The 24,798-nt window shown below is 44.7% G+C and overlaps 1 protein-coding gene across 1 annotated transcript in view; it reads right to left on the bottom strand.

The window, feature by feature from the left end:
- Window positions 1-6,030: 6,030 nt before the first annotated feature.
- The window catches only part of IGSF9B (immunoglobulin superfamily member 9B), a 74,640-nt gene continuing 55,872 nt past the window's right edge, over window positions 6,031-24,798 (bottom strand). Inside the window, exons 20-21 of the mRNA XM_078147096.1 lie at window positions 16,044-16,165; window positions 6,031-11,245 (exon numbers count right to left, since the gene is read on the bottom strand). Of these exons, the coding sequence (XP_078003222.1) occupies window positions 11,037-11,245; window positions 16,044-16,165 (331 nt within the window). The 3' untranslated portion in view covers window positions 6,031-11,036. The remainder of the gene's footprint in view (window positions 11,246-16,043; window positions 16,166-24,798) is intronic.

The raw sequence follows: 24,798 nt of genomic DNA, 5'->3' as shown, positions 1-24,798 counted from the left end.
GAGAGCAGGTCAGAAACCACAGCTGTTCCTCTTTAGCCAGGTTCTGAGGATCCTAGGCAGCAAAGACAAGTAAGTACACAATGGACCCATCCTAGAAAAGCAAAGCACCAAAAACCCCTTACACTGAATAAGGGTGGGGAAAGTCGGCCCTGCTGGAAATGTGGCAGATGGTCTCTGCTACAGGGTTGCTCAGCTAGAACAAACCCAGTCTTCTGAGTCCCCGTGTCTAGGAAGCAGGGAGACAGGTATCCTTGGGGTAGGCACCTTTCCAAATGCCCCACTTTAGTCCCCTGAAGTGTGAATGAGATATGGTTGGAAGGATGGAAAAATGGGATAGCTGTGCTGGGTTTCCTTTCCTTCTCTTTCTGCTACCATCATTCATAGGGATGGCCCAGGGCCAGAGCCCTAAATGGTGGGAGCAGGAGATGGCTGGGGTGAGGCTACTATCCCTCTGAGATCCAGTTGTCTAAGAGAGGGAGGGAACATCTTCCTTTGAATCATGTGTCTCTTCATTCCCCTCAAACTGAAAACCTCAAAAATGGTTTGTTGAGGATTGAGAGGAGGGACACAGAGTTAGAAATTCTATCTCTGTCCACAAGTAGCTTGGCAGGGAAGAAGGAGATTGGTATCCTGATCTTCCCTGGTCCTTTCAGGGAGAGATTCATCTTATGAGTCTCCTGGTATCCCAATGACTGGATGTCCTAGGAATGGAATGGGGCCTAGGAAATGGAAAATCTCTCTCCCCAAGAGTGCAAGCAGTGATGGTGAGTAGTGTAAGGAGGAAAACCATAAAATGTCTTCTGGCACTGGGGGCCCCCCTTTTGTTTGGGGATTTTGTTAGGCTAGGTCACCTAGTCCTAAAACCCCTGGTCTCCTGTAAAGTGACCTGGTTCCTATCAAAACCTTTTCCCGGGGACCCTTCTCTTGTAATCCATACCTGTCTTTATTTGACTTCGTGAGAAGGCCCATGATGGGATCAAAGGCCTAACAGGACTTGCTTGCTGCACATACTACTGAAGTCCCCTTTGTTCCCGTATGGGCTAGGCCCACTGAGCTCCAAAGTTAGATGTAAGGTTCCCTCTGAGCAACCAATCTAACAGAACCCAGAGAGAGGTGCCCCAGGAATTCAAGGATTCAAAAATCACGTTCAATTTCTACACCTACCTGTTCTTCAAATAATGCCCAGAGAAGTTTGCAAAAATCCCTTTCAAGGAACTGAGGCATTCTGGCTTCCCTTCTCCTCAAACAGCCCAACACAGGAGCAACCCATTTGGCTCTGGGAATGAATACTGCTTTTTCTAGGTGAAGAACAGGAATGAAAGCAAGAAGCCAAGCTTAGCCTCCCCTGCCTTTCTGTACCCTCGAACCAAGTGACAGCCACATATCAAACTGATCTCCTAGAAAGTGAAAAAGGAAGACACACTACCCAAGAGACAAGTGCTGAGGTTACAAGGTATACGATCCTTGCAGTGGAGGACCCAGGAAAACTCCTACTCACCCAACAAAAGGTTTTCTACTAAACTACAGGAGGGGCCCATTTTATAGCAAATTCTTTACATCTAGCATACAATTCGGTACTCTGGCTTCTGCAAAAGCCCATACACTGGGCACCCACCCAATTCCCCCATTCCAATCATACCCAGAGAGCTTGCTCCCCAGTTCCCACCCTCCCATCCCCTTCCCTCACTCCCTCAATGCCCCCAGGGCTGTGCCATTCCATTTCAAACTGCATTTTGTTTTTCCACTAAAGAATATAACAATTGGAAAAATATTATATATATATATGTATATATATATATATGTATATATATATATATATATATATATAATTTTATATTTATATTCATACTAAACACCAGATTCCACTGGTTCTAAGAACCTGAAGCATTGCAAAGCCAGAGTCTCTTTTCTCCTGGCACTGCTGATAGTACCACCTGGATCCATGCCCGGGGCCTCTCAGTCTCTCATTGGTTATTTAAGCAGAGATGCCATAATATAAGACAGGTATCATTGTGGGTCGCCTGCTAGCTTTCTGGCTGTTCCTGATCTCATCATCTCTAACATTCTCATGGTTGAGCTGGACACCTTTAAGAAGACTAGAGGCCTGGCCAGAGCATTGTAGGGAATCACTCACAGAGCATCCCCTCCTGTCGGCTCTTTCCCATGGTGCCCTCCCCTGGTGTCATCCACCATGCGATTGGGTAGGGAGAACCAGGGTCACAATTCCCCCACACACACACACCCCCACACATCACAAGAAATCACATGGGAGCTGAAATAAGACCCCATGGCTTCCCCCTTCTCTCATTTCTCTCTACTCTCTTTGCAAGCATCCGAGAGGCTTTTCCTTTTGTTCAGTTTTCCTTTTTTGTATTTCTGACAGACCCGAGCAACTGGGAAAAGAAAGGGAGGAGGATAGGAAGGAAGGGGCAAGGAAAAGAAGAGAGGTGGCATTAGGAAGTGAGCAAGGATCCCAGACTACCTGGGCTAGGTGGTTGTGTCTGAAGCATCTCAAAGCACAGGTACAAAAATAAAGAGAACTATGACTTCATATATAGATAGATAGATATAGAGATAATATATAGTCTTTATATAGGTTTCATATATATATTATATTTTTGTACATATAATATATATATGAATGCAGAGGTGGAGGACTCTGAATGCAGCTCAAGAAAAACTTTTCTCCCACTCCTCTTGTCCTGCTCTAATCTCATGCCCTCCCACACTCTACCCCTCCCAAATGTAGCATTTGCTGGCAGCTGACTAGTTACTGCTGTGGAATTTTCTCATTGTGCCTTATCCCACCCACCCCACCTTTACATAAGTTCCCCTCTCTCTTTAAAATAGAACAAATTATATATTTATATAATTTTATGTACAATCTTCATAAAAATACATTGAAGATGGAAGATTTCCTCTGTAATCCTCCTGCCAAAACAAAAATTGTCTGTCTGGGAGTCAACAGGAAGGGAGGGTATCTTATGCCTGATATTTCTCAGGAAAAATGGGAATGGGGAACTGGGAGCTTGGCTCCCCTTAGGGCAGATTCAAAATCTTGCCTCTCATATCTCCATGTTTATTCTCTCTCTCTCTCTCTCTCTCTCTCTCTCTCTCTCTCTCTCTCTCTCTCTCTCTCTCTCTCTTTCTCTCTCTCTCACACACACACACACACACACACACACACATATTCACACATAAGTAGACCCTTCCTGAAACCGGAAAAGAACCACATAAAGCAGATCTCAGGCAGAGAGATCCAGGACATCATTCTGCTCCCAAACCCCAAAGAGAAAAGGCAGCCCCTGAATGTCTACAAAGGTGGATGGAGGTTGTGTAGCCCCTGGGGAAAAGGAAGAGATTTTTTTTACATTGGGACCATCTCACCTCCCCACACGCAGTTAGTACCCAGTCTATCTAATGATAGACCTCCCCAAATGACTTGCATGGTGTAGGTTCAATAAATATTTGTTGATTAGCAATTTACTCACCCAGGATTGCCAGGTGGCTGGCCCATAGAGAGGTTTATTTCTAGTGGAAATGAACTCTCACAAGTACCCTAAGGTAAAAAGAAGCTAAAGCCCCGAGCCATCATCCCAGATATGAAAGTGTAGGGAAGCATTTGCCCCTTCCACTTACTTATGTGAAAACATCACCAGAAAGCATGCTTGCAACATCTCTAAGGCTGAATAATTCAAATGTCCCAACCCCAAACCAACCCACTGACCCTCCCTGATTGCCCTTCCCCACCCCCACACCACCTAAGCCATGCACAAGTTCAGAACCCCTGGAGCCAAGAAAAAATAGGGGATGGAGAAGAAGAGAGAAGGCTGTGGAGGGGGTGGGGGTTGCCTCTTTCCTGAACCAAATCCAGGACAACCAGGAATACTAGGAGGGAGGGGAAGAGGGGTGTGCCTCAAAGAACAGGAAGCTCAACAGGTCCCACTAAAACTCAAATAATCACTAGGGACCATGAGGTAGACATAAGTTGAAGAGCGAAGGAGATGGAAACTGAGATAACACCACCCCTTTATTTCATTTCCTCTCCCTTTCCCTGACAGATGGCTCAAAGCAGGGAACTACTCCCCCTAACCCTATTCAGAACCCTGGCTTACTATGGGTCCATACAAGAAAACAATGACAAACATTAAACAAAATGGATTTCAACTCACTTCCTATTAATGGTCTGCACAGTGATCTGAAATGCCTATTGCACTGACTCTGCTGTCTATGAAGCATGATAAACCACTAATGTTATTTTCAGTATGTAGCAATTTCTCCTCCCCCTAGAGAAAGCCTTCTCATAAAACCCCTGGGAAATGAAGGGGGTACTTTTCAAACCAGTCACTAGTTTACACTAAAAATTACATCCATCAGCTCCAAATGGGGTTCACTGCCATAATCCCACTCCTCCATAATCCAACACCCAGGCCATCTGAAGATTTGTTAAAATCCCTTTGTAAGTATCAAAGTTGGGGTTCAGTAGCAGGGGGCTGGTTTAGCTGAGTAAAGGAATGGCCACGTGGATCTGAGACAATGAGGAAGAGAGATTGTAAAACTTGAACCTGGACCTCACCTTTATTTCTGGATTTCTTCCTAAGCAGAAAAGCTCATAATTCTACCTCAAGACTGTGGAGGAGGCAGAATTGGAAGACAGGGGAGAAAGGAGGGTCTGTCATTGGGCTAGAATCTGTCTTAAGGCCACTTTCAGTCCACCCTGCCTTGCTACACAGAGGCAGTGACTATCAGTGACTGTCCAGAAGGGGCAAGGTGAAGGCAGAAGCCCCAGGCTCAAGGTCAAGGAGGGATTTCTTGGCCTGAAGCAAGGTACCTGCTCCTTAAGAGAGAAGAATAGTGTTTATGAGATAGGAAGATCTGCCCCATCTCCCTTCCCCAGACTTCTCTGACACCTCACAAATACCCTAGGATGTTCGCTGGCCAACAGGACAATAAGAAAAGACTGTCTGGACATTTCTCCTTCTAAAAAAATGGTCACAGGGAGTTTATCACCCACCAGTGAATGGCTGGTGATAGAAAGAGGAAAGAACAGTCTTTCAGATCAAAACTTAAGTAGCCCCAGAAGAGAATATGGATAAAGTTAGTCTGTACCCCAAAAGGAATCTCCAAGGAGAAATCTCTGGCTTGAACACTTTGCATTGGAGCTTACTCTCATAGTAATAGGTCTCAAAATAAATAAGAAAAACCTCAATTGCCAAAAATCCAAGCTGTTCCTCAATTTTCCTTCAACCACAATCTCATCCTTCTATCATGTTCCTTGGTTCCAAAAACCAGTTCACCTATTATCCAGGATGATTACTCCTAACCCTTTTGCATTTCCCTAGATGGTCAAAGTTCTGGGACACTAAACTCTAGCTCCTTTTAGGAGGACTGGTAGGGCATCTAAAAATGTCTGAAGTAGAATGACAGTCCCTTGTCCCCTCCACCTTCTGCCTCATCCTCTGATCCCAGCCTCTTTTCCACATCTCAAGATATCCTCTACCCGACACTCCATAGCTTTCTATGTTCCAATGTATTCTTTGCAACTAAATTTTATTCCCTCCCTATATCCCAGTTCCTAATGCCACTTGGGTCCCTCCATCTAGGATAGGCCATTAGAAACATTCTGGACCCCCTTCCCAAGGGTCACTTAGCAACATGGCTCCAGTTCTCAACGCAATACCATTTCTCGTTTTCTACAGAAATACAATGTCTAAGCTGGGCCTAGGAATGCTGATTGGTGGAAGCCCTTACCTCCAGATGGAATTATGAGAAGTTGTCTTAAAAGGGATCTTTCTAGCTCCTTCCAACTCCTCAACCATCTCCCTTCCCGTTCCTTAGCTTCTAACTAGCTCTCCCTGGAACTCCCCCAAAGTTCCTTTACATGCAAATAGATCAAGCCATGACAAATTGCTAGCTTTTCTTCTCCTGTTTCTCTACAGGTTTATTGAACATCTTATATACAGTTCCTCTCCCACCCCTACCCACCCCACCCCACCCCACCCCACCCTAAAAAAGTTCTTCCTAAAAAGACCAGAAGGAATTTGCCCCCAACCAGGACAACAAACCTCAGCCCCAGGTTTGAATCCTGGAAGGTGTCAAGAAGCCTAAATTGCTGCCCCCTACATTCATTCCTTCCTTTTGAGAAGCCACTGTTTTGAACACATGTACCAGTACCAAAAACCTGAAACCCCCTACCCTCTTTCCCCTAGAAACGAAGAGAGTTAAGAGATAGCACAGAAACTAACTCCATGTCAGAGGATACCAAATTGAAAATGTCAACATAGGATAGAGGATAGGGAAACACCCAAAATCCCCACCAGCCTTCTCATAGTAAAGCTGTCCTATCCTTCCCAGACCATACCTATGGGACCATTCTCTCCTCAATGGAAGGGGGCACTAACCCAGTTAATTTACTGGAATCAAGGCACTCCTCAGTTATGGAAATGGTATCTCAGTACTCACAGCCCTACCTATGAGGCCAATGTTCTAGCACCCATATGGGGCATAGAGCCATGTTTCCTTGCCACAGGACCCCAAGGCCTTATGACCACAAATCCAACCTCATCTGGTAATCAATAAATGAGGATCAAGGCTGGGATGATACTGGGTTTTGCCACCTCCTCTTCAATTGCTATTTCCTATCCCTAAACATAAGGGGGTTCAGACCTACTCTCCTATGCTTACTGCTTTAGGATCTCTTGGGATCCATTTTATTCTTTCCCCAGCTTCAATCCCCTTCAACAATCAAAGTGAGACAGTGGAAGTTAGCGGTATTATAAAGAAAAAGAAAGAAGAAAGATCAACGTTTGGGACTCAGGGAGGACTCCCCCCGCAAAGCAGCCTCTACCCTGAAAAGCAATCAATCAGACCCCACAGGATGGCAGCCAGGGGTTTGGTATCTCAAGTAGAGTAGGATTTTGGATAAAGGAGAGTAGGATTTTGGATATACTGGGAATTCTAGTGCTACTTTAATTGTTCAGGGACAAAGAAAAGGACATGAAGGGAGGTTTGGAGATAGACATGCTTATACATGGACACACACACACACACACACACACACACACACACATACACATACTCCAACTAAAAATGTCAGCAAAATCTCCGCTTTGCATCATATCAGGCAAAAGCATCCTTGCCTAGCCACCCCAGTTCAGCCTCTTGAAGGAAGACCCAAAGTTGCCTGCCCTTGAGGAAACTCTCCAAAGAGGGGAAAACATGCCCATCCTATAAAACTTTCCTCCCCTGGAAAGGTAGCACAGACCGGCCCTGTGTTTTTTCCCTGGTCATAGAGATACTAAAGCACAGACAAAATCTAGCGACTGGCACAGAGCACAACATCCAACCCTGTCTGGCCTGATGTGCTAGGGGAAGAGGCATTTGCCAGCAGGAAGAAGAGGTGGGATCAGCACCTTTGTAAGGATCGAGGGGCATAACTTGCTGGCCAAGCTTTCCTCAGAAGAACACGATGAACAGATTTGTATATGTATGTGTGCGTGTGCATGCTTTTATGTTTATGCACACATAACTTCCTGCCAAAAAAAAAATAAAGCTCACAGGCTCATTTTAGAGGTCCAACACCATGAAGCATTCATTTCTTCTACCCCAAATCATACCTAAGAAAACCAAAGCCTTCTAAATCAAGCATATTTCTGCTTTTTTTTTTTAATCAGCCTCCAAGATCACCTCAAGAGATCCCAAAGGAAACTGGTACTCAGTAGCTTGTCAAGTAACTGCTCACCTTTCCTCTCCCAATGATTCCCAGGCTCCGCTTGACTCAGCCAGACAAGGGAGTCCAACAGAGCCTTAAGGACTCTTCAGCCCCAAGCCAGGCCTGCACACAAGCAAGATATTGCCACACAGCAGCAGGAAGTCATAGGCTCCCAAAGAACCTACCCCCAGCCCAGTGAGTCTGACTACATCCTCCAGATGCTGCCCAGGGTCCTCTTCAGCCCTACAGCTCAAAGGCACCTGCAGCTTTGTAGCTACAAATACCCCAGCCACTGCTTCTTCCACAGGAGATAGGCATACTAGAAATCAATAAATTCCTGAAGTTCACACATTTCCGATCAGAAAAGGACCTTTTGCTAGGACGGTCCAAGAAATAGGCCTCCGATATACTAGGGGCAGGATAGGGTTTTGACAGGCCCACTGCTGGTGCTACCGGAGGCTTCCCTGCAGCACAAGTCTTAGCAGTGTATCTAAGGATGGTCTACTACTTGCCAATCATGCCCAAAAAAAGAGACCATCTTCCAGAGAGATATTCAGCTAACTACCAGGATCTGGAGTTTACAGGACAGACTTAGCTGAACTCCAGGGAGTACAGCAAGGTTCATCCTTCAGGTTTCTCATCTTTGCCCATTCACCTAAGTTTCCTATCATTTATTTGTTCTTTCCCATATTACCTCTCCCTTGGGCCCAGTTTTAACCCCTTCCTTTCCTTGGATGGCTTTGTTGTTCAGAATCTAAATGTCTTTTTTGAAGTTTCAAAAAATAAGTGGCCAGGAAATTTTGATCTCATCAATATTGGTGTTCTGGGCCCAAAGCTCCAAGTTTGCAGAAGGGTAATCTAGGCTTCCTACTCCTAGAAAAGCAAGTATGTACAGGCAGAATGCAAGCAAGGGCTTCACCCAACCTTAACTAAGACATAATGCTATGCCTGCTCCTTAATACATCAGTGATGCTCACGTCCTGAGATTGACCAGTACGGACACTAAAATAAAGGACACAGCATGGCACAGTGGCAGAGGTGCAACTGCCTCAAGACAGAAGACACAGGGTCACCCAGTTTTCTCTCCTCTGTTTTCCCTAGGACCTCACTGGGGAAGACTAGCTCCCCTGACAGCCAGGGGTAGAAAGGATTTGGATGAAGCAAGATGGAAGCATCATCCAGAATCCCAGTTGCCAAACAAAAATACAAATGTCTCAGACAGTGGAGACCAGAAATATCCAGCGTGGGAGAACCATACCTTCTCCCCATCCCTTTCATTCCAGGCTTGTCTTGGTTAGAAATGAATTGTGGTGGCTTGAATTGCTTCAGGGGAACCCCATCCAAAGGCAAGGTTGATCCCTGGCTCACTAGGCTGGGAAGCAGAAGCACCAGGGGCCTGTCACAATGGTGGGGGAGACAAATTCCCCTCCAATTTAAAAGCCCCAGGGCAGATGGAACTGCCCGGCTCTGGGAGGACCCATCCAGATGGACAGGGTTACGCTCTAGGGCCCAGCTATTGGCAACTGTCGTTGAACCAGGTGGAGTGAGACCCGGTAATTTTACTGCTCCAGAACTTGGCATCCAAGTAGGAGTCAGAGGAGAAGCTGGGACCCTAAAGTGCACCAAGACAACAGCACCAAGAAGATGCCCGGTGGTCTTTCTGCTAAGGCAGGGTAACAATCTCCTTCTATGCCAAAAGGAGAAAGAAATCATCCCACCATCACCCACCTTCACCACCATCAGAGCATCCTGTCTTACTCTTGGCTAGCAGCTTACCATTTTGGAAGTGATACACTGTAAGCAACCCCAAGATGACTCCACAAAAACTGCCAGAAACTAACAGTCTGGACACACAATATTTTGGCAAAAGGTAGATCAGAGAACATGTTACTCCCTAGGGCTAGGATGGCAAGGGTCCAGCTCCAGCAGAAAAGAAATAAGAGGGGGGAAGTCAGGTGACTCCCCCCACTCCACAAAAGCCAAGAAACCTCAAGCCTTCAGGATTAACCTGATGTTATTCCGTCTGAGCCAGAGGTTGGGGAGGAAGTTTTACCACGAGGCAGAGGAAGATCATCGGGTGCGCACTTGGAAGTGCTGCACGAGTGGAGATCAGTCAGTCTGGGGTTTTTTGTCTCCCACAGAAGGGGAGAAAGAATCCTACCAGCTGGTCTAAAGTAGCACTTGGGAGGGTGCTACCATGCTGGAAACAGGATATAAATAGAGCTGAGGCAACCTGGCACTCAGCACAGTAGACAGGCTGTCGAGCAAGGGACCCCTTCAGCCATAGGGCTCCAAGCCCTGGAATGACCAAGGAGAGAGTGAAGAATGAGATGGAGTTTGTACCCAGAGGCCTTCCTGCCTGAGCCTCAGGAGCCTTGGCTGGACTGTGGATGGAAGGAAGATGCCAGCCAGGCCCCTTGCCATAACATATCTCCTTTACCTAGGGGCTAGGAAAAGTAGCAAGGGAGGAGGTGGGGATGATGGTTGGCAAACATAGCAATGGTCCATACTTCCTCTGCATGAGAGAAAGTAGCAAAGACAAATGGTAGATTCTGCCAGGAACATGTGGATTTCATTGAAAGGAGGAATAATCCTGAGACAGACACTGGGGCATCCCAATAACCCCCATGTTCATCCTACCCACAGATACCCAGTTGTCTGCTGTCTTTCCCCCTTCTTCTCCCTTCATACACCACAGAAAGACATGTAGCACTTAAATCTGCATGACCCACCAATCTGAACAGATATATACATACAGAAACACACACATTATATAGATATGTATCTGTATCTATACATATGTAAGCTTGAAGGGGGTGGAGGATGGGAAACCCATCCATCTTCCAGGATTTGAAAAACTGAAAAAGAAGAGAGAAATGGAGACATTTGGCTTCCTCTTCTTCCTCAACCCTCCCAAAGGTAGCTGGAGGAGATGAGAAAAGTCTGTCTAGGGAGCTTTTTCCCTGCTCTCAAATTACTTCCCACGACCCTGCACTCACAGCTTATACCTCCCTCCCTCTGCCCTGTGAGTGAGACCAACTGGCCAAGGGATTGAGGATTTCATTCAAAGACTATTCCAAAAGGAGAAGAGGAAGGAAATGGTCCAGACTGGAGTAAAGATTTGCACAATTCCCACAACAAAAATTCAAGGCAAGCCATTTACTGATGGAAGAAGCAAATTTACCCCCATGCCGTGTCAGTCAAACCCACTCTAACCATCCCCCCACCCCCCAACATATATTTCTTATAGATCACTTTCTCCCCTCTGCTCCCCATCCCCCTAACCAATTCTCTTGCCCTTAGAACCTTTACAGTTGGCGCTAAGCTACAACAAGGTGGCATGGCCTGAGTCATCATGGTCCACACTGTTGAGAATGGCCGTCTGGTCCTCAGCAAGCTGGCGATGACACAGGTCTGAGAGGCGGGCAAAGGGATCAGGACGAGAGTGTCTCTTCTTCTTTCGGAGGCAGACAGCTTCATCGGGCCACAGTACCTGAGAGTTAGGAAGTTGCTGAACCTGGGAAGCAGAACCGTCTGGGGAGAAGAGGAAAACAAAACATAGAAGCATGGTTGGTAGGGATGTGGGAAGTAATATCACACACTTACCCCAGACTTCTGGCATGGGAACAAGAGGATCAAATGAGAGTTTGAGAAAGCCAGAGATTTCTGTAACACAGAGCTTTTCTTCTCTGACTCAGACAACCAGTAGTCCTACCCACTAATACAAGCCAGATGATATGAAAATATAGGAAACATTTTCCCCAGTTTACAGCCTCTGTTAATCCAGGTGACAAGAACATTTGAAACAATCAGTTCTATACCCAGAAGGAATATAAGCATCTTGAATCAGAAATTTCTAAGAAGGCAATGCTAAGAACTAAGCATTAGATTTGACACATGAAATACTGATTTTTTCACCCCAAATCCATGAATCATAAGTACTTTAAAGCTTATGGTTAACCTAATATGGTTAACCTAAGAGGTTATTTAGGCAAACTCCTGCTCGCTCCATGTTGTTCTATGAATCATAGAAGTATGGAATCTTAGAATTAAAAAGAAATCTCAAAGATTATCTAGTGCAGTTGTGACTCATGAACCATTAATGTTCTCTACAAAATTCCTAACAAACGATTATTCAGCCTAAACTGCAGGAAGGCAAGCACCAAGTCTTATCTAAACATTGTATCTAACCCAGAACCTGGCACAATGCTCTTCACTATCTGTTAGGCTGGAACTGAGTCTAGCTTCCAAGTTAACACTGCCAGAGGCAGGGAACTCACAACCCTATAAAGCAACTGATTTCATTTCTGGACAGCTTTAATTGTTAGAAAGTTCTTTGTTTTGAAGCCAAAATCTACATCCCTGTAACATAACATTTGATTTGTAGTTCTATCCTCTGGGACCAGGCACATTAAGTCTTTTTTTTTAATTAATAGTATTTTATTTTTTCAATTACACATAAAGACAATTTTCAACATTCAAATTTTGAAAGATTTTGAGTTCCAAATTTTTCTCCCTCCCTCTCTCCCCTTCCCTTCTCCCCAAAGATGGCAAGCAATCTCATATAGATTATACACGTGCAATCATGTAAAACATATTTCCACGTTAGTTAGTAAAAGAAGAAACAGAAAAAAGGGGAAAAACATGAAAAAAAACAAAAAAGTGAAAATAGTATGCTTCAATCTGCATTCAGACTCCATCAATTCTTCCTCTGGATGTAGATAGTATTCTCCATCATGAATCTTTCAGAATTGTCTTGGATTGTTATATTATTGAGAAGAGCTAAGTCAATCATAGCTGATCATTGCACAATGTTACTGGGTTTGGGGTGGGGTTTTTTTTTTAGTGTTTTATTCTCCCCAGTTACATGTAAAAACAATCTTTAACATTCGTTTTTAAGACTTTTGAGTTCCAAATTCTCTCCTTTCCTCCTCCTCATCCCCCTTCCCCATTGAGAAGGCAAGCAATTTGATATAGGTTATATGGGTAGTCCTACAATGTTACTGTTACTGTGTACAATGTTCTCCTAGTTCTGCTCATTTCTCTTAGCATCAGTTCATATAAGTCCTTCCAGGTTTTTCTGAAATCCACCAAGCAGATTAAATCTAATCCCTCTTGTCTATGACAACTCCTCAAATATCTGAATAATGCAATCATGTGTCCCCCCCCCTAAAACTTTTCCTCTCCAATCTAACTATTCCCATTTCCTTCAACTAATCCTCAACACATGGGGTTGAGTTCCATAATTACCACTTTGATATCTATGGGATTTTAGAGAAATAACTTCCCCTTTCTAAGCTTCATCTGTTGAATAGGTGTGACTACACTAACAGGAAACCTGTATGAAAGAGAATTAGTCACAGACTTCTCAAGACAGATGGTTCCCCCTGAAGATGGCTTGGTTTATCACCCTCACTCAAAGGAATACTTTGCCTAACCCATCCCATAGGTTTAAGGGCATGATTCTTTCAAGTTCTAATGCAGAGATTCTTAATCTTTTGTGTTATGACTCTTTGGCAATCTAGTAAAGACTATGGACACTTTCTTAGAAAAAAAACCTTTCTAAATGCATAAAATAAAATACAGAAGACTTTAAGGGAAACAAATTATATTGAAATTCAGTTCAATTCAATAAACATTTATTAAGCACCTCCTATGTGCCAGGCACTGTGCTAAGTGCTGAGGATACAAAAAGAAGCAAAAGATAGTCACTGCCCTTAAGGTGTTTACAGTCTATAGGGGAGACAACATGCAAGCAAACATATACAAAGCAAGCTATATAAAGGACAAATAGGAAATTTTAAAAGAAGGAAAGCTCTTCAATTAAGAGGGGTTAGGGAAAGCTTCCTGTAGAAGATGAATTTTTAGTTGAGACTTAAAGGAAGTCAGAGAGGTATAGTTATCAAAATATATTTTTAAAAAAGCTCATGGACTCCAGGTTAAGAAACCCTGGTCTAAATAAATAGATATTGATCCACAGTCTTCCTTAGCAAGCCATCCTAGTTTATCAAAAGTCATTGGAAAAACTAAACTGGTTGGTAAATGTTGAAGTAGCATTTTTAAAGTCCCAAAAGGTAGCTAGATCTGTTGGTCTAAGGCTACACTTCTGATTGCTTTTGACCTCCATCTGGCATTCTCCCAGTGTTACTGGGTAAACATGGACCACAATCCAACAAAGGTATTAATGTCTGGGCTAAGAGAAGACACCATGGAACAAAGAAGAGCAACCCCTCTGAAATGATATGTATCAGGGAGAGTGAAGTTGAATCTATTTCATAATATTACCCCAAAGATCAAAAAGACTTGTACCAATTCCCATATTAACATTGGAAGTAACAAAATGCTAGGAAAGGAAAGTACAGGGCAACTATATTGTCAAAACAGGGTCAGTTAAGTCAATAAGCATTTATGAAGCACTCTGCTAAATGCTGGGAATACAAAGAGGGGGACAGGACAGCCCCTGCCCTCAAGGAGTTCACAGTCTAATGGGGAAAACAACATGCAAACAACTATATGCAAAACACACAGAATAAGCAGGAAATAAGTAACAGAGAGAAAGTACTGGAATTGGGGAAGTCTTCTGGTAGAAGCTGGGATTTTGGCCAAGATTTGCAGGACATTAGGAGGCAGAGGTGAGGAGGGAGAGTATTCCAAGCATGGGGGACAGCCAGAGAAAATGCCCAAAGCTTAGGATGGGGGGAAACCTGGAGAATTCAGTTCTGAGAGACTCTAACAGCAGAATTCACAGTGACATAAAAGCCAGGAGAGGGTTTCAAGACAGACAGACTGGACAGTGGGAAAGAATTGAAAGAGACCTCATGGAGTTATGAACTGATCCAACCATTCTAGAGAGCAATTTATAGCCTAAAAGGCTATAAAATCATACATACCCTTTGACCCAGCAATACCTCCACTAGGTCTGTATCCCAAAGAAAGTACAAAAAAAAGATAAGAAAAGGACCTATATGTACAAAAATATTTATAGCAGCTCAGTTCTTTTCGTGGTGGCAAAGAATTCAAAATTGAGGGGATATCCATCAATTGGGGAATGGCTGAACCATTTGTGGTGCTGTGGTCATGATGAAAGACTAATGTGCTATAAAAAAATGATAAGCAAGATGCTTTCAGAAAAACCTGGAAAGACTTACATGAACTGATGCAAACTGAAGTGAGCAAAACCAGGAGAATGGTGTATATAGTAACAGCAATACTGTACAATGATTAACTGTGAATGACTTAGCTATTCTCACCTATACAACGATCCAAGACAATTCAGAGGTCTTATGATGAAAAAATGCTACCCACCTCCAGAGAAAGAACTGATGGAGTCTGAATGCAGATTAAGGACTACTTTTTTTATTTACTTTATTTTTCTTGGATTTGGGTTGTTTTAGGGGGTTTTTTGTCTGTATTTTCTTTTACAACATGATTAATATGGAAATGTGTTTTATATAACTGTGCATGTATAACCTATATCAAATTGTTTACCTTCTCAAGGGAGGGAGAAAAGAGAGAAGGGGAGAATTTGGAACTAAATATTTTAAAAAACAAATGTTAAAAATTGTTTTTACATGTAATTAGAAAAAATAAAATATTTATTAAAAGAAAGAAGGAAAGAAAGAAAAGTAAGAAAGAAAAAAAGACTCAGACACCATCTATCTAGTCTATTCTTAGGTGGCACAGTAGATAGAGGGGCAGCTAGGTGGCACAGTGGATAGAGTGCCAGCCCTGGAGTCAGGAGGACTTGAGTTCTAATCCAGCCTCAGATACTTACTAGCTGTGTGACTCTGGACAAGTCACTTCATTTCTGCCTGTCTCAGTTTCCTCACCTGTAAAATGGGAATGATAATAGCATCTACTTCACAGAGTTGATATGACAAAATGACTTAATTATGTAAAAGCATTTTGCAAACCTGAAAGGCTAGTTACCATCATTATCAATCTTATTATTGTTTTTAATGCCTAAAAGGAATCTTCACTAACACACCTAACAAGTGGTCATCTAGCCTTTGCTTGAAGACCCCCAAGGAGAAGGAGACCTCCACCTCCAAGGCAGCCCATTCCATCTAATTCCATCTAATAGCTCTAATTTGTTAGGGAGTTTTTCCTGATGTCTTAGCCTAAATGTGTCTTTTTTGTTTTAACAACTTGTACCCACCCCTCCTGGTGCTGCTCACTCGGGCCAAGCAGAGTAAGTCTCATCCCCCTCTTCCAGAAGACAGCCTTTCAAAAATGAGAACACAGGTCTCTTGACCCCTTAACTTCTGCTTTTCCTGGCTAAAGGCCCACAGAGCCAGCAAGTGAAAGAACAGGGCTCTTCCCCACAACTCACCGGATCGCTTTTTGGATTTCGAGGAGCCCTTGGTTGACTTTTTGGGCTTCTTTATCCGTTGGTATTTCAGAGCTTCAAGCCTCTCAGGTGCAGCAGAATTCCCGGGTGCAGATGGATGTGTTCTGGAAAGGAGGAAAGACAGATAAATGCCGGTCAGCATGACTGACTTTTCCCTCAAGGAGTGAAGTTGATTGGCCGTCCCATCTGGAAGCAGAGAGCAGTTCTGTGGAGGCTGGATTCTCCTTCTATCTCCCAGACTTCAGTCTTTCCACCAAAAAGACCTCCCCACCACCATGGCCATGTGCACCTCCTCCCTCCCTTCCTGTGCTCAAGGAAGGTAGAGAATTCTGCAACGAGTGCCAGCTATTCCTGAATCCCAACTCCGGCAAGTTCCTGTAGAGGGAAACCAATCTGTGGGAGAATCAGAAGGTCCTGAAAAGTAGAAACCTTGGCTTTGGCACAATGAGCGCCCCTTCAGCACTGCCCATAAGCCGTGAGGTCAGAGAGGGAGGCAACTCCGACGTCTGAAGTTCCTGGAATACCTGGCAGGAAAAGTCCTCTAAGAGAAAAGGCAAGAGGCGTGGTGAGGTGGATGGCAGGTAACCCCAGCTCAGATGACTGGCATGCAGCACTGTGCTCCTCCTTCCCCCAGCCTCCAAAGAAGGGCAGCCCCAAGGCTAAGGGAGAGACGTCACATCCAAAAGAAGCCATGGGCTTCCAAGGCCCCATCCCACAAGACTTCTTCACGTCCATCTGACTGCAGGGCAGAGGCGAGCAGCCAGAGGCAGAAATCATCTATTAAATGCCAACATTTCTCAGTAAGGGGATCCCCTTAACCCTCTGCTGGCCACAGCTAGAGGTCCACATTAAAGGGGGAAAACGGTGGGAATGGAGTATATGAACCAGAGGTCTCTGGAAGTCCTGTTCATGACTCAGGGAGCTGGGTGAGGGGAAGGGATCAAGAGTAACCACAAACAACAAAAACTAACAGATATAGGGCCAACAAGACAACAACAAACTACAATAAGTCACACATATGCAACAATAACTCACATAGGTAGGGCCAACAATATGACAACAAACTACAGTAGTTCACACATATAAGGGCTAACAATACAACAGTAACTCACACAGGTAAAGTCCAACAATACAACAACATACAGCAGACAACTCACTTAATATAGCATTTGACGATTTCGCAAAGCTCTGTTCTTCACCATAACCCTCTAGAGTAGGACGTTAGCATATCATTAACCCCATCTAACAGAAGAGGAAACTGAGGCTCTGAGAAAGTAAGTGACTAGCCCAAGGTCATATAGTTATTAATGGAATTTAAATCCATGTCTCCTGAATCCAAGAACAGCATCCTCTCCACTACATTATTTCTGTTTTTTAACCAAAGTGTTCCCAATTCATTCAGTCCACAGCCATCGGCAGGTGTCTATTAAGCTCTGCTATTGAGCTCTGCTGTATGAAATCACTTGCCTTCCTGGAAACTTAAGCAAACCCCTTGGCATCTCATATCAGTGTCAATACTCAATGAATACCCAATCGATAATGGTTACATCTAGGTCAGGGAATATGGTGGGAGTGAGAAAGGGTGTTTTTCTGTCCTCTCTCTTTCACATCCATGGGCCCAGGGGTTCTGTGACTTACTTCATAGTTAGAGAAAGGCCTTGGTCTAATTGGAATCTATGTAACTCAAGATGATACAATGGCCAAAGGGAATAGAGATGAGGGTCTGCTAAAGCATGTTTAGTCTACCCAGAGGTTGTAAGAAAGAAACTATTGCTATTTCATTTAGGAGGAAATCAACCGAGGGATTGAAGAAAAATGTTCCACAAATGGGGGAAGGCAGTTTTCTACTGATAGTAATGGGCTAGGGAAAAATTCATCTTCTCAGAAAAGTATAGAAATGGAAGAGTCCTTAGAGGTCATCTGGTCCAGTAATGCTATCCAATGACAGTCATCCCTAAGAGCCATAGTGTGTGCCTACTATATCTCTCCATAACAATTTTTCTACAGGTGAAATCTGGTTAAAATGAACATCAAAAGCAGTCTAAAAGAGAAAAGGCAGACACAGTATCATAATAGGAGCTAGATGAGTGTGTATTAAATTGGGGAGGAACAATTCTACCTGCTTTGCTTAAAGGGAAGGCATGGAGTTCCTTTAGGAACTTATTGATCCAATTCAATGAGCATTTATGAAGTATGAGATGTAGAAGGCCTTAGTGAGGGGGTGAAGATATACTGACCATGATAAAACAGTTCCTCTGCCCTCAAAAAGCTTACATTTCCCTACTGTCTATGACTTTGGTCTTTTTTTTCCTTAATATAATAATCTATGATCTTGGGATCATAGATTTGCAGCTAGAAGGGACCTTCGAGGCTCCCTCATTTTACAGATGAGGAAACTGAGGCCAAGAGATGTTAAATGACCCACCCAAGGTTTCACAGCAGAGACTTGAACCCTGACCATCTGATGTCAAATCTGCCCTTCTTTCCCCTGCACCACATAGCATCTTCCTTGATGGCTACTTTCCTGAGTCATGGAACAGCTTCCTGGTCACCAAGAAGAGAACAGATGCATGGTGGGCAGAGAATCACAGAACTTGAGGGTGCTTTGGACAGCGCCTAGCCTCATTTTTATAGATAAGGAAACTAAGGTCCAAATCATGGAAATATAGTAGCTAGCCCAACATGGCCCTGTAAATCTGTGACAAAGCTCAGCCTAAACATGAGATTTCCTACTGCTGGTTCAAGACTTTTCGTGCTCCATCATAGTCAGGACCCTGCTATACCACCCCCTGAGGCCAGCAGCGATACCAATGTGCACATGTGGCATGTGCACACATGTATCCAGTAGGCCCAGATATTCTATTAGAAGGAGGCAATTTTGCTCCCCCACCCCCTTTCACAAACCTTTGGCTAGGAGGTGGAGAGATGAGTTTACCATCTTCCACAATAATGACCTGACATCCAACAGCTAGGTGGTACAGCGGATAGAGCACTGGGTCTGGAGTCCGGAAAACCTGAGTTCAAATCTGGCCTCAGGTATATTTATTAACTGTGTGACCCTGGCCACGTCACATATCCACTGTCTGTTTTAGTCTTTTCATCTGTAAAATGGAGATAATAATAGCACTTACCTCCCCAGGCTGCTGTAAGGATCAAATGAGATAATATGTGTAAAGTGCTTGGCACAGTGCCTGGCACATAATAGGTGCTACATAAATGCTAGCTATTATTATTATTATTATTTTTTATTATTATTGTCTATTCTCTCCACAGCCTTGACTATTCACCCTACTATGATTCCAACTCTTTCTTAGTTTGGGTGGTCCCCTAAGTTCTCATACAGCCCTAACTGAAAAGGGAATCAGGCCATTTTAGAAGAGGTATAGGGGATGGAGATAAATTGGAACCTAAACGTAGGCCAAATGTCCATCCCCAACCGACATTACTACTGCCTCTGAAGGAGAAGAATTAGAAAGCCCTTCCCTTTCCACCTGTAATGTTTCCCAGCCCTGAAAGCAGTCTTCAAATTAGAAGATCACATGGTCTGATTAGGCAAATGACAAGAACTGGAATAGTTCTGTGCATAGTATTCTCCAGATCTAAATGATAGTGAGTCACAATGCCATAATGGAAACTAATAAAGAGGTCCATCCACAATTACTATAGATTTTTCCAAATGGGCCACACTAAAAGATTAACCATCAGTTCTTCAATTCAACAAACATTCACCATTTTTCAGATTAAATTGAATCCCTTTTCAAACTATTTCCCCCATCAAATTCAAATGCTGATTCTACTAAGAGAAAAGAGGTCACACGCTTCAATAGAGAACAATCTGACCTGAGTGCCTTCATATTGTGTTCGACACATGACCTAAGTTACAGAAAACACTTATGTGGCAACAGAAAGTATCCCCAGGGAGACGGAAAATTGGCTGAGGTTCTATCTACAAACAAACAGTTCTGAGTGATAGTAATACACTGAGGGGCAAGCCTGTTCTCACTTGTGAGACAGCCAAACTTGAACCATTCAAGGATGCCTGCTATCTACATTTCTCTCTTGATCCTGGGCTCAAATACCAAAGTATAACAGGATAAGATTCTTTGGGCCCACTGACATAGTCTCATTGTGAGAGAAAACGCAAACATGGAGAGTTTAGAGAGGGGGAGAGATAAAGTATCTACCCAAAATAATGACAAATTGTACAGAAAAGACTAAAGAAATGTGTCCTGGCCAAAACCAGCTGCCCTGCAGAAGCATCTGCCTGAAGCATTGGAATGCCTTTAGAAATCAGTAAGCCAAGTACAGCTTTTCCTTGAGACTACTTCCTAGGTGCCCAGCTCAGCTCTACCGAGAGAAATCTAGAGAGGTTGAATTGAAAAGTATGTTTAACAAGAATTTATTCATTTTCTACTCCATGCCGATTACTGTGTTCAGTGGTAGGTATCCAAAGGAGAAACAAAGCACAATCCTTTCTCCCAAAGAGCTTACAGACTCACAAATGAAGAAGCTTTCAATTCCTGAAACATCTAGAAGACAGACATTTTAAGGAACTTTGGGTAAGCAAGATCCTACTCTAGGACCAAAACTATCCAAGAGATGTGACCTCAATGAGTGAGTCCAGTCAAAATGGATTTCAAATCTGGCTTCTCCAATGCTTTATTTCTGGCTTCAAGTAGCCTGAGGTCTTCACAATATCTGGGAAACTTCTTCTTTTCATAGAACAAAGGTAGTCCTGACACACAGAAGAAGGTTCCTACATCTTGAATTTTTCCTGATCTTCCAAGAAATCTAGTCCGCGTGAACTTCTAACCCATCCAGACTACGGAGCTTTTTGAAATTAGATCCACAAGCAATAGAGTGAAGGCCCCAGAGCTTCATTTGCAACTTTTTCCTCACTCTTCCTACAGCTTCAAAGAAGTTAATATTTTCAGCTGCCCTCTCTCCAAACCCTCCTAAAGTAGCTGAGATGGGCTTTAAAAGTTAGGAAAGCAAAGCTGAATGCCACTTAGGCCAATGAGAACTTTTTCAAGGGCTCAAGGCCAAGTCAACATGACACAAACTATCTTTTTGGTCTCCCCCAACACCAAAACAAGAAGAAACTAAAGAACATTGATATTCGATACTGACTTTTTTTATGGTTCCCAAACAACTTAGACGCTAACCTAACAGCTTGGTTTTATAGACAGGGAAACTAAAGCAGAGAAAATGAAATCGTTCAAAATAAAGGCCAAAAAAGGAAATCAAGTGTTCAGGTGTATAGCCCTTTGCATAACCACAAAGTCGTATCCATCTGGGGTGGTGTGTGTGTGTGTGTGTGTGTGTGTGTGTGTGTGTGTGTGTGATAGGACCAAAGAGAAGAAGTTCCTGATCCCAAAATCAATTACTTGGCTACAGAATTCAGAAAAACAGAATTTCTTGATACCAAAAGCAAAGACTCAGCCACAGGATTCAGAGGAACAGCTTATAGCTTCTGGCTTCTTTCTAAATGAGAGGTCAAACTGAAGGGAGCCTGAGGGATAGGGTAACATTTACAACTATCCCTACACCCAGCCCTGGGAGCCAGGATGGAGATGGCCAGGATGCTATAGCATGAAAGGTTCAGCCAGGACAGGTCTTTTGTGTGGCTTACTGAACAATGTAAGGGGACCCTGGTTGTAGAGAAAGAGCTCACATATCTGCTTAGTCCCCACCGCTAGGACATGACAACACCATGGTCATGATTAACTGACACAGGAATTAGTGGAAGGGAGGCTGGGAGTTGGGGGGAGGGTGCCACTGGTAACAGAGAATGAGCTGAGAAAACAGCATGGACTTCTACAAGTCTGTAAAAATGGCTGATCCACAATACACAACTCCCAACTCCCCATTTGGAGATAGGAGTTGCAAAGAGGGAGAGAAAGGAAAGGGAAAGGGAAAGGAGCAAAGATGGAGAAAACAACCACAAGGCTGGGGAGGAGGAAGAAAGAGGGAGAGAGAGAGAACAAACGTAGACAAGAGGTGTCACAACTTCTTCTAAGCAAGACCAAGTGGAAACACATGCACAGCATGAAGACAGCTTGAAAGGAGAACCTAGAGACTAACAAATGGCCCCAGCAGCTACCACAACCCAGAGGAGTCTCAGCAAGTAGGAGAGTAAGCTTGGCTTCTGCCACCCCACCCCCCCAGAATCATGAGGTATCTAGCTTGGGAAGGTGGCAAAGAGGCTGTCCTAGGCTGGCAGTGTCTCCTGGGTGAAGAAGACAGGTCAGTGGGTGAGTGGAGGGGGAAGGGAGAAAGCATAGGCATGCTCACAAACCCCATTTCTAAATTTGCCACTACAGTGAGGTGGCATCTCAGCTGTCTCAGATCAGCATGGTCTGAGGAGGGCATGGCAGGAAATAATGGGGAAAGTCAGGAAATGGGGCCGTAAAGGGATAGTCAAGCTCCTTGTATCACTTGGAATAATGGCAGAGCTGAACCACTCTTGGGAAATTGTAGTGAGAGCTGAGCCGGTCCCTAGAGGCTCCCACATCCCAATAGATGCTCTGGAGCAAGAAAACTAAGGGGTCACAGGGGATAGAGGGGTGAAGGGGTGACAGCTCAATCACTCACTCTAAAGCTCTGGTACACAAGGCTGGCAGAAGGCCCCTGGGGCAGGTGAGCTCATAAAGCACTCCACTAGTTCTTCAGTATCCTCCCCTAGTGTTAATGACTGCAGTATAATACCCAGTTGGCCCCACACACAATTTCAAGCACCCTCGGTCGCTGACAATTTTATAGCCCCAGATCATAAAGAAATGGCAAGGCTTTCCACTTTATGAGAGATGACTCTTATTACTGAAAGGGATTTAGCATCCCTCAGTCCTCTCTGATTGGAGATAATCACTCACCCTTACTAACGCTGGGCAAAAGGGAAATTCAGGCTTCCTTCATCTGGATCACAAGGGATGCTCTCTAACTCTTGCCTAAGGTTGGAAAGAAGGGAGCCCATGACCAGAAGAGATTTCTTCTGTGGCTGGTAAAGAGGGGAGCTCGCTGGCATCTCCAGATCCTTTCAAGTGACCTAAGCCCTGAAGCCCCTATTTGGAGGAGTAAATCCAGATCAGGAGCAGAAGATTGAGAGCTCCTGCTAATCACCAGAAAGAAGAAAGCCCCAAATCAGGCAGCCCCACAGCCTGCTCCCCCCCAAAATTCTCTCTGGTTGGTCCTATCTTATGGAGCACCCACAAGGCCCCCTCCACAGAGCTCTCTACTGAGGGGTTTGAAGTGAATAGCACTCCTGCCCTGTGGCTATGGGCACCTGCAAACATAACTGCCCAGTAAGGGGAAAGGCACATATACATGACTGAGAGTAGGCTAGTAGAGGAAAGGAACACGACAAAATGAAGTGGGAATATTGCCCTGCTGTCAGCCAGGTATGCCTACAAGTATCCCTGCCAGGGCCTGTCACTAATGGCAAAGAGCTGAGACAGCTCTAGGCCCAGAGAGCCCAAATTAAAGGGGATGGTACCAATGGCATTTCAGTAAGGAGCCTGAAAGGGGAAGAGCTTCAGGGGAGGAGCCAAGTCTTCCAGGAGCCATACCTAATGTTTCTTTGGAAACTTGGACAAAGGATTAACCAAGGGGCCTCAGTGGCCCCAGAGTTTTCTGAGAATGGAGAGATGCAAAACAGATCCCATGCAATCTAGACCTAAATGGTACATCCAGGCTCCCAAGGGACCACTTTCACATGCTGTGGGCAGGTTATGTGGTGTGTGAGGAAAGTAGTACCTAGAATCGGGGAATCTCTCCAGGAAGCTTTGGGAAGAGGCTGCTGTGTAGAAGGTGGGAAGGTCAAAAGCAACACTGAGGTAGCCCTAGAGTTCCTTCCACCTGGCAGGCTTGTTGAGGCAGTTCTGAGTGAAGAACTCAGAAGCCAGGGGCAGGTGGGGTAAGGGAGTAGGGAGGAGGGAGGCAGAAGGAGTCAAAGTTACCTTCCCAAAGACGGGGGTAACCAGAGGGGATCTGGTTAGGCATTTCCCCTCTAATTCCCCTTTAAAGGAAGCGATGGCCCTGGCAAAGCCCCGTAAGTCAGTCTGTCCATCCTCCCGCTCGCTCCCCCCAGCCCCCGCCCCGGCCCCAGCCGGGTGGCCGCGGAGCTCCCTTACCTATTGAGCTGAGGAGAGGCTTGTCTCGACAACACTGCCCAGATAGCTGAGATCAATCAGAAACAAAGCAGTTATCAACACCAGCAGCGCAGCGGGGGACCACCCCACATGCCCAGAGGGAAGGGGAAGAGGAGCACGGGGAGCCGAGAACCAATAAGGTAGGCCAAAGATGGGAATGGGGGACAGGAGAGGAAGGGAGAGAGACAGAGAACCAAACGGGGAGAGATGGAACGAAGCAGATGAACAGGCTTGCACAAAGCACAGACGACAGCTGCGACGCACAGCATCTCCTGCGACCGGAGACAGGCGGGGTGGGGGTGCGCATCTCTAGATAACAGGGGTTCCAAAGCCACAGGAAGTTACATGTGGTCAGCCCAGTTACAGGCTCTCCCCCACCTCTCCCTGAACCCCCAACACTCCCTTCTCCTCCCACCAGCAGCAGCCAGGCATGATGCTGAGGGTGGGAGGTAAGGCTTGAGACTTCCAGGTACCAGAGGGTGGGAGTGAAACATGGGTCCCTATGTGTAGGGAGGTAGGAGAGAGCTGGCCTCCCCTCCTCAACCACCTCTCTGTCTTTCCTACTATCATCCCAGCCTCCTCTGGGCTGG

Source organism: Phascolarctos cinereus, unplaced genomic scaffold (genome assembly GCF_003287225.1).
Source record: "Phascolarctos cinereus isolate Bilbo 61053 unplaced genomic scaffold, phaCin_HiC Scaffold_726;HRSCAF=1367, whole genome shotgun sequence".
NCBI lineage: Eukaryota > Metazoa > Chordata > Mammalia > Diprotodontia > Phascolarctidae > Phascolarctos > Phascolarctos cinereus.
This window is presented reverse-complemented; position numbering and strand designations above follow the sequence as displayed.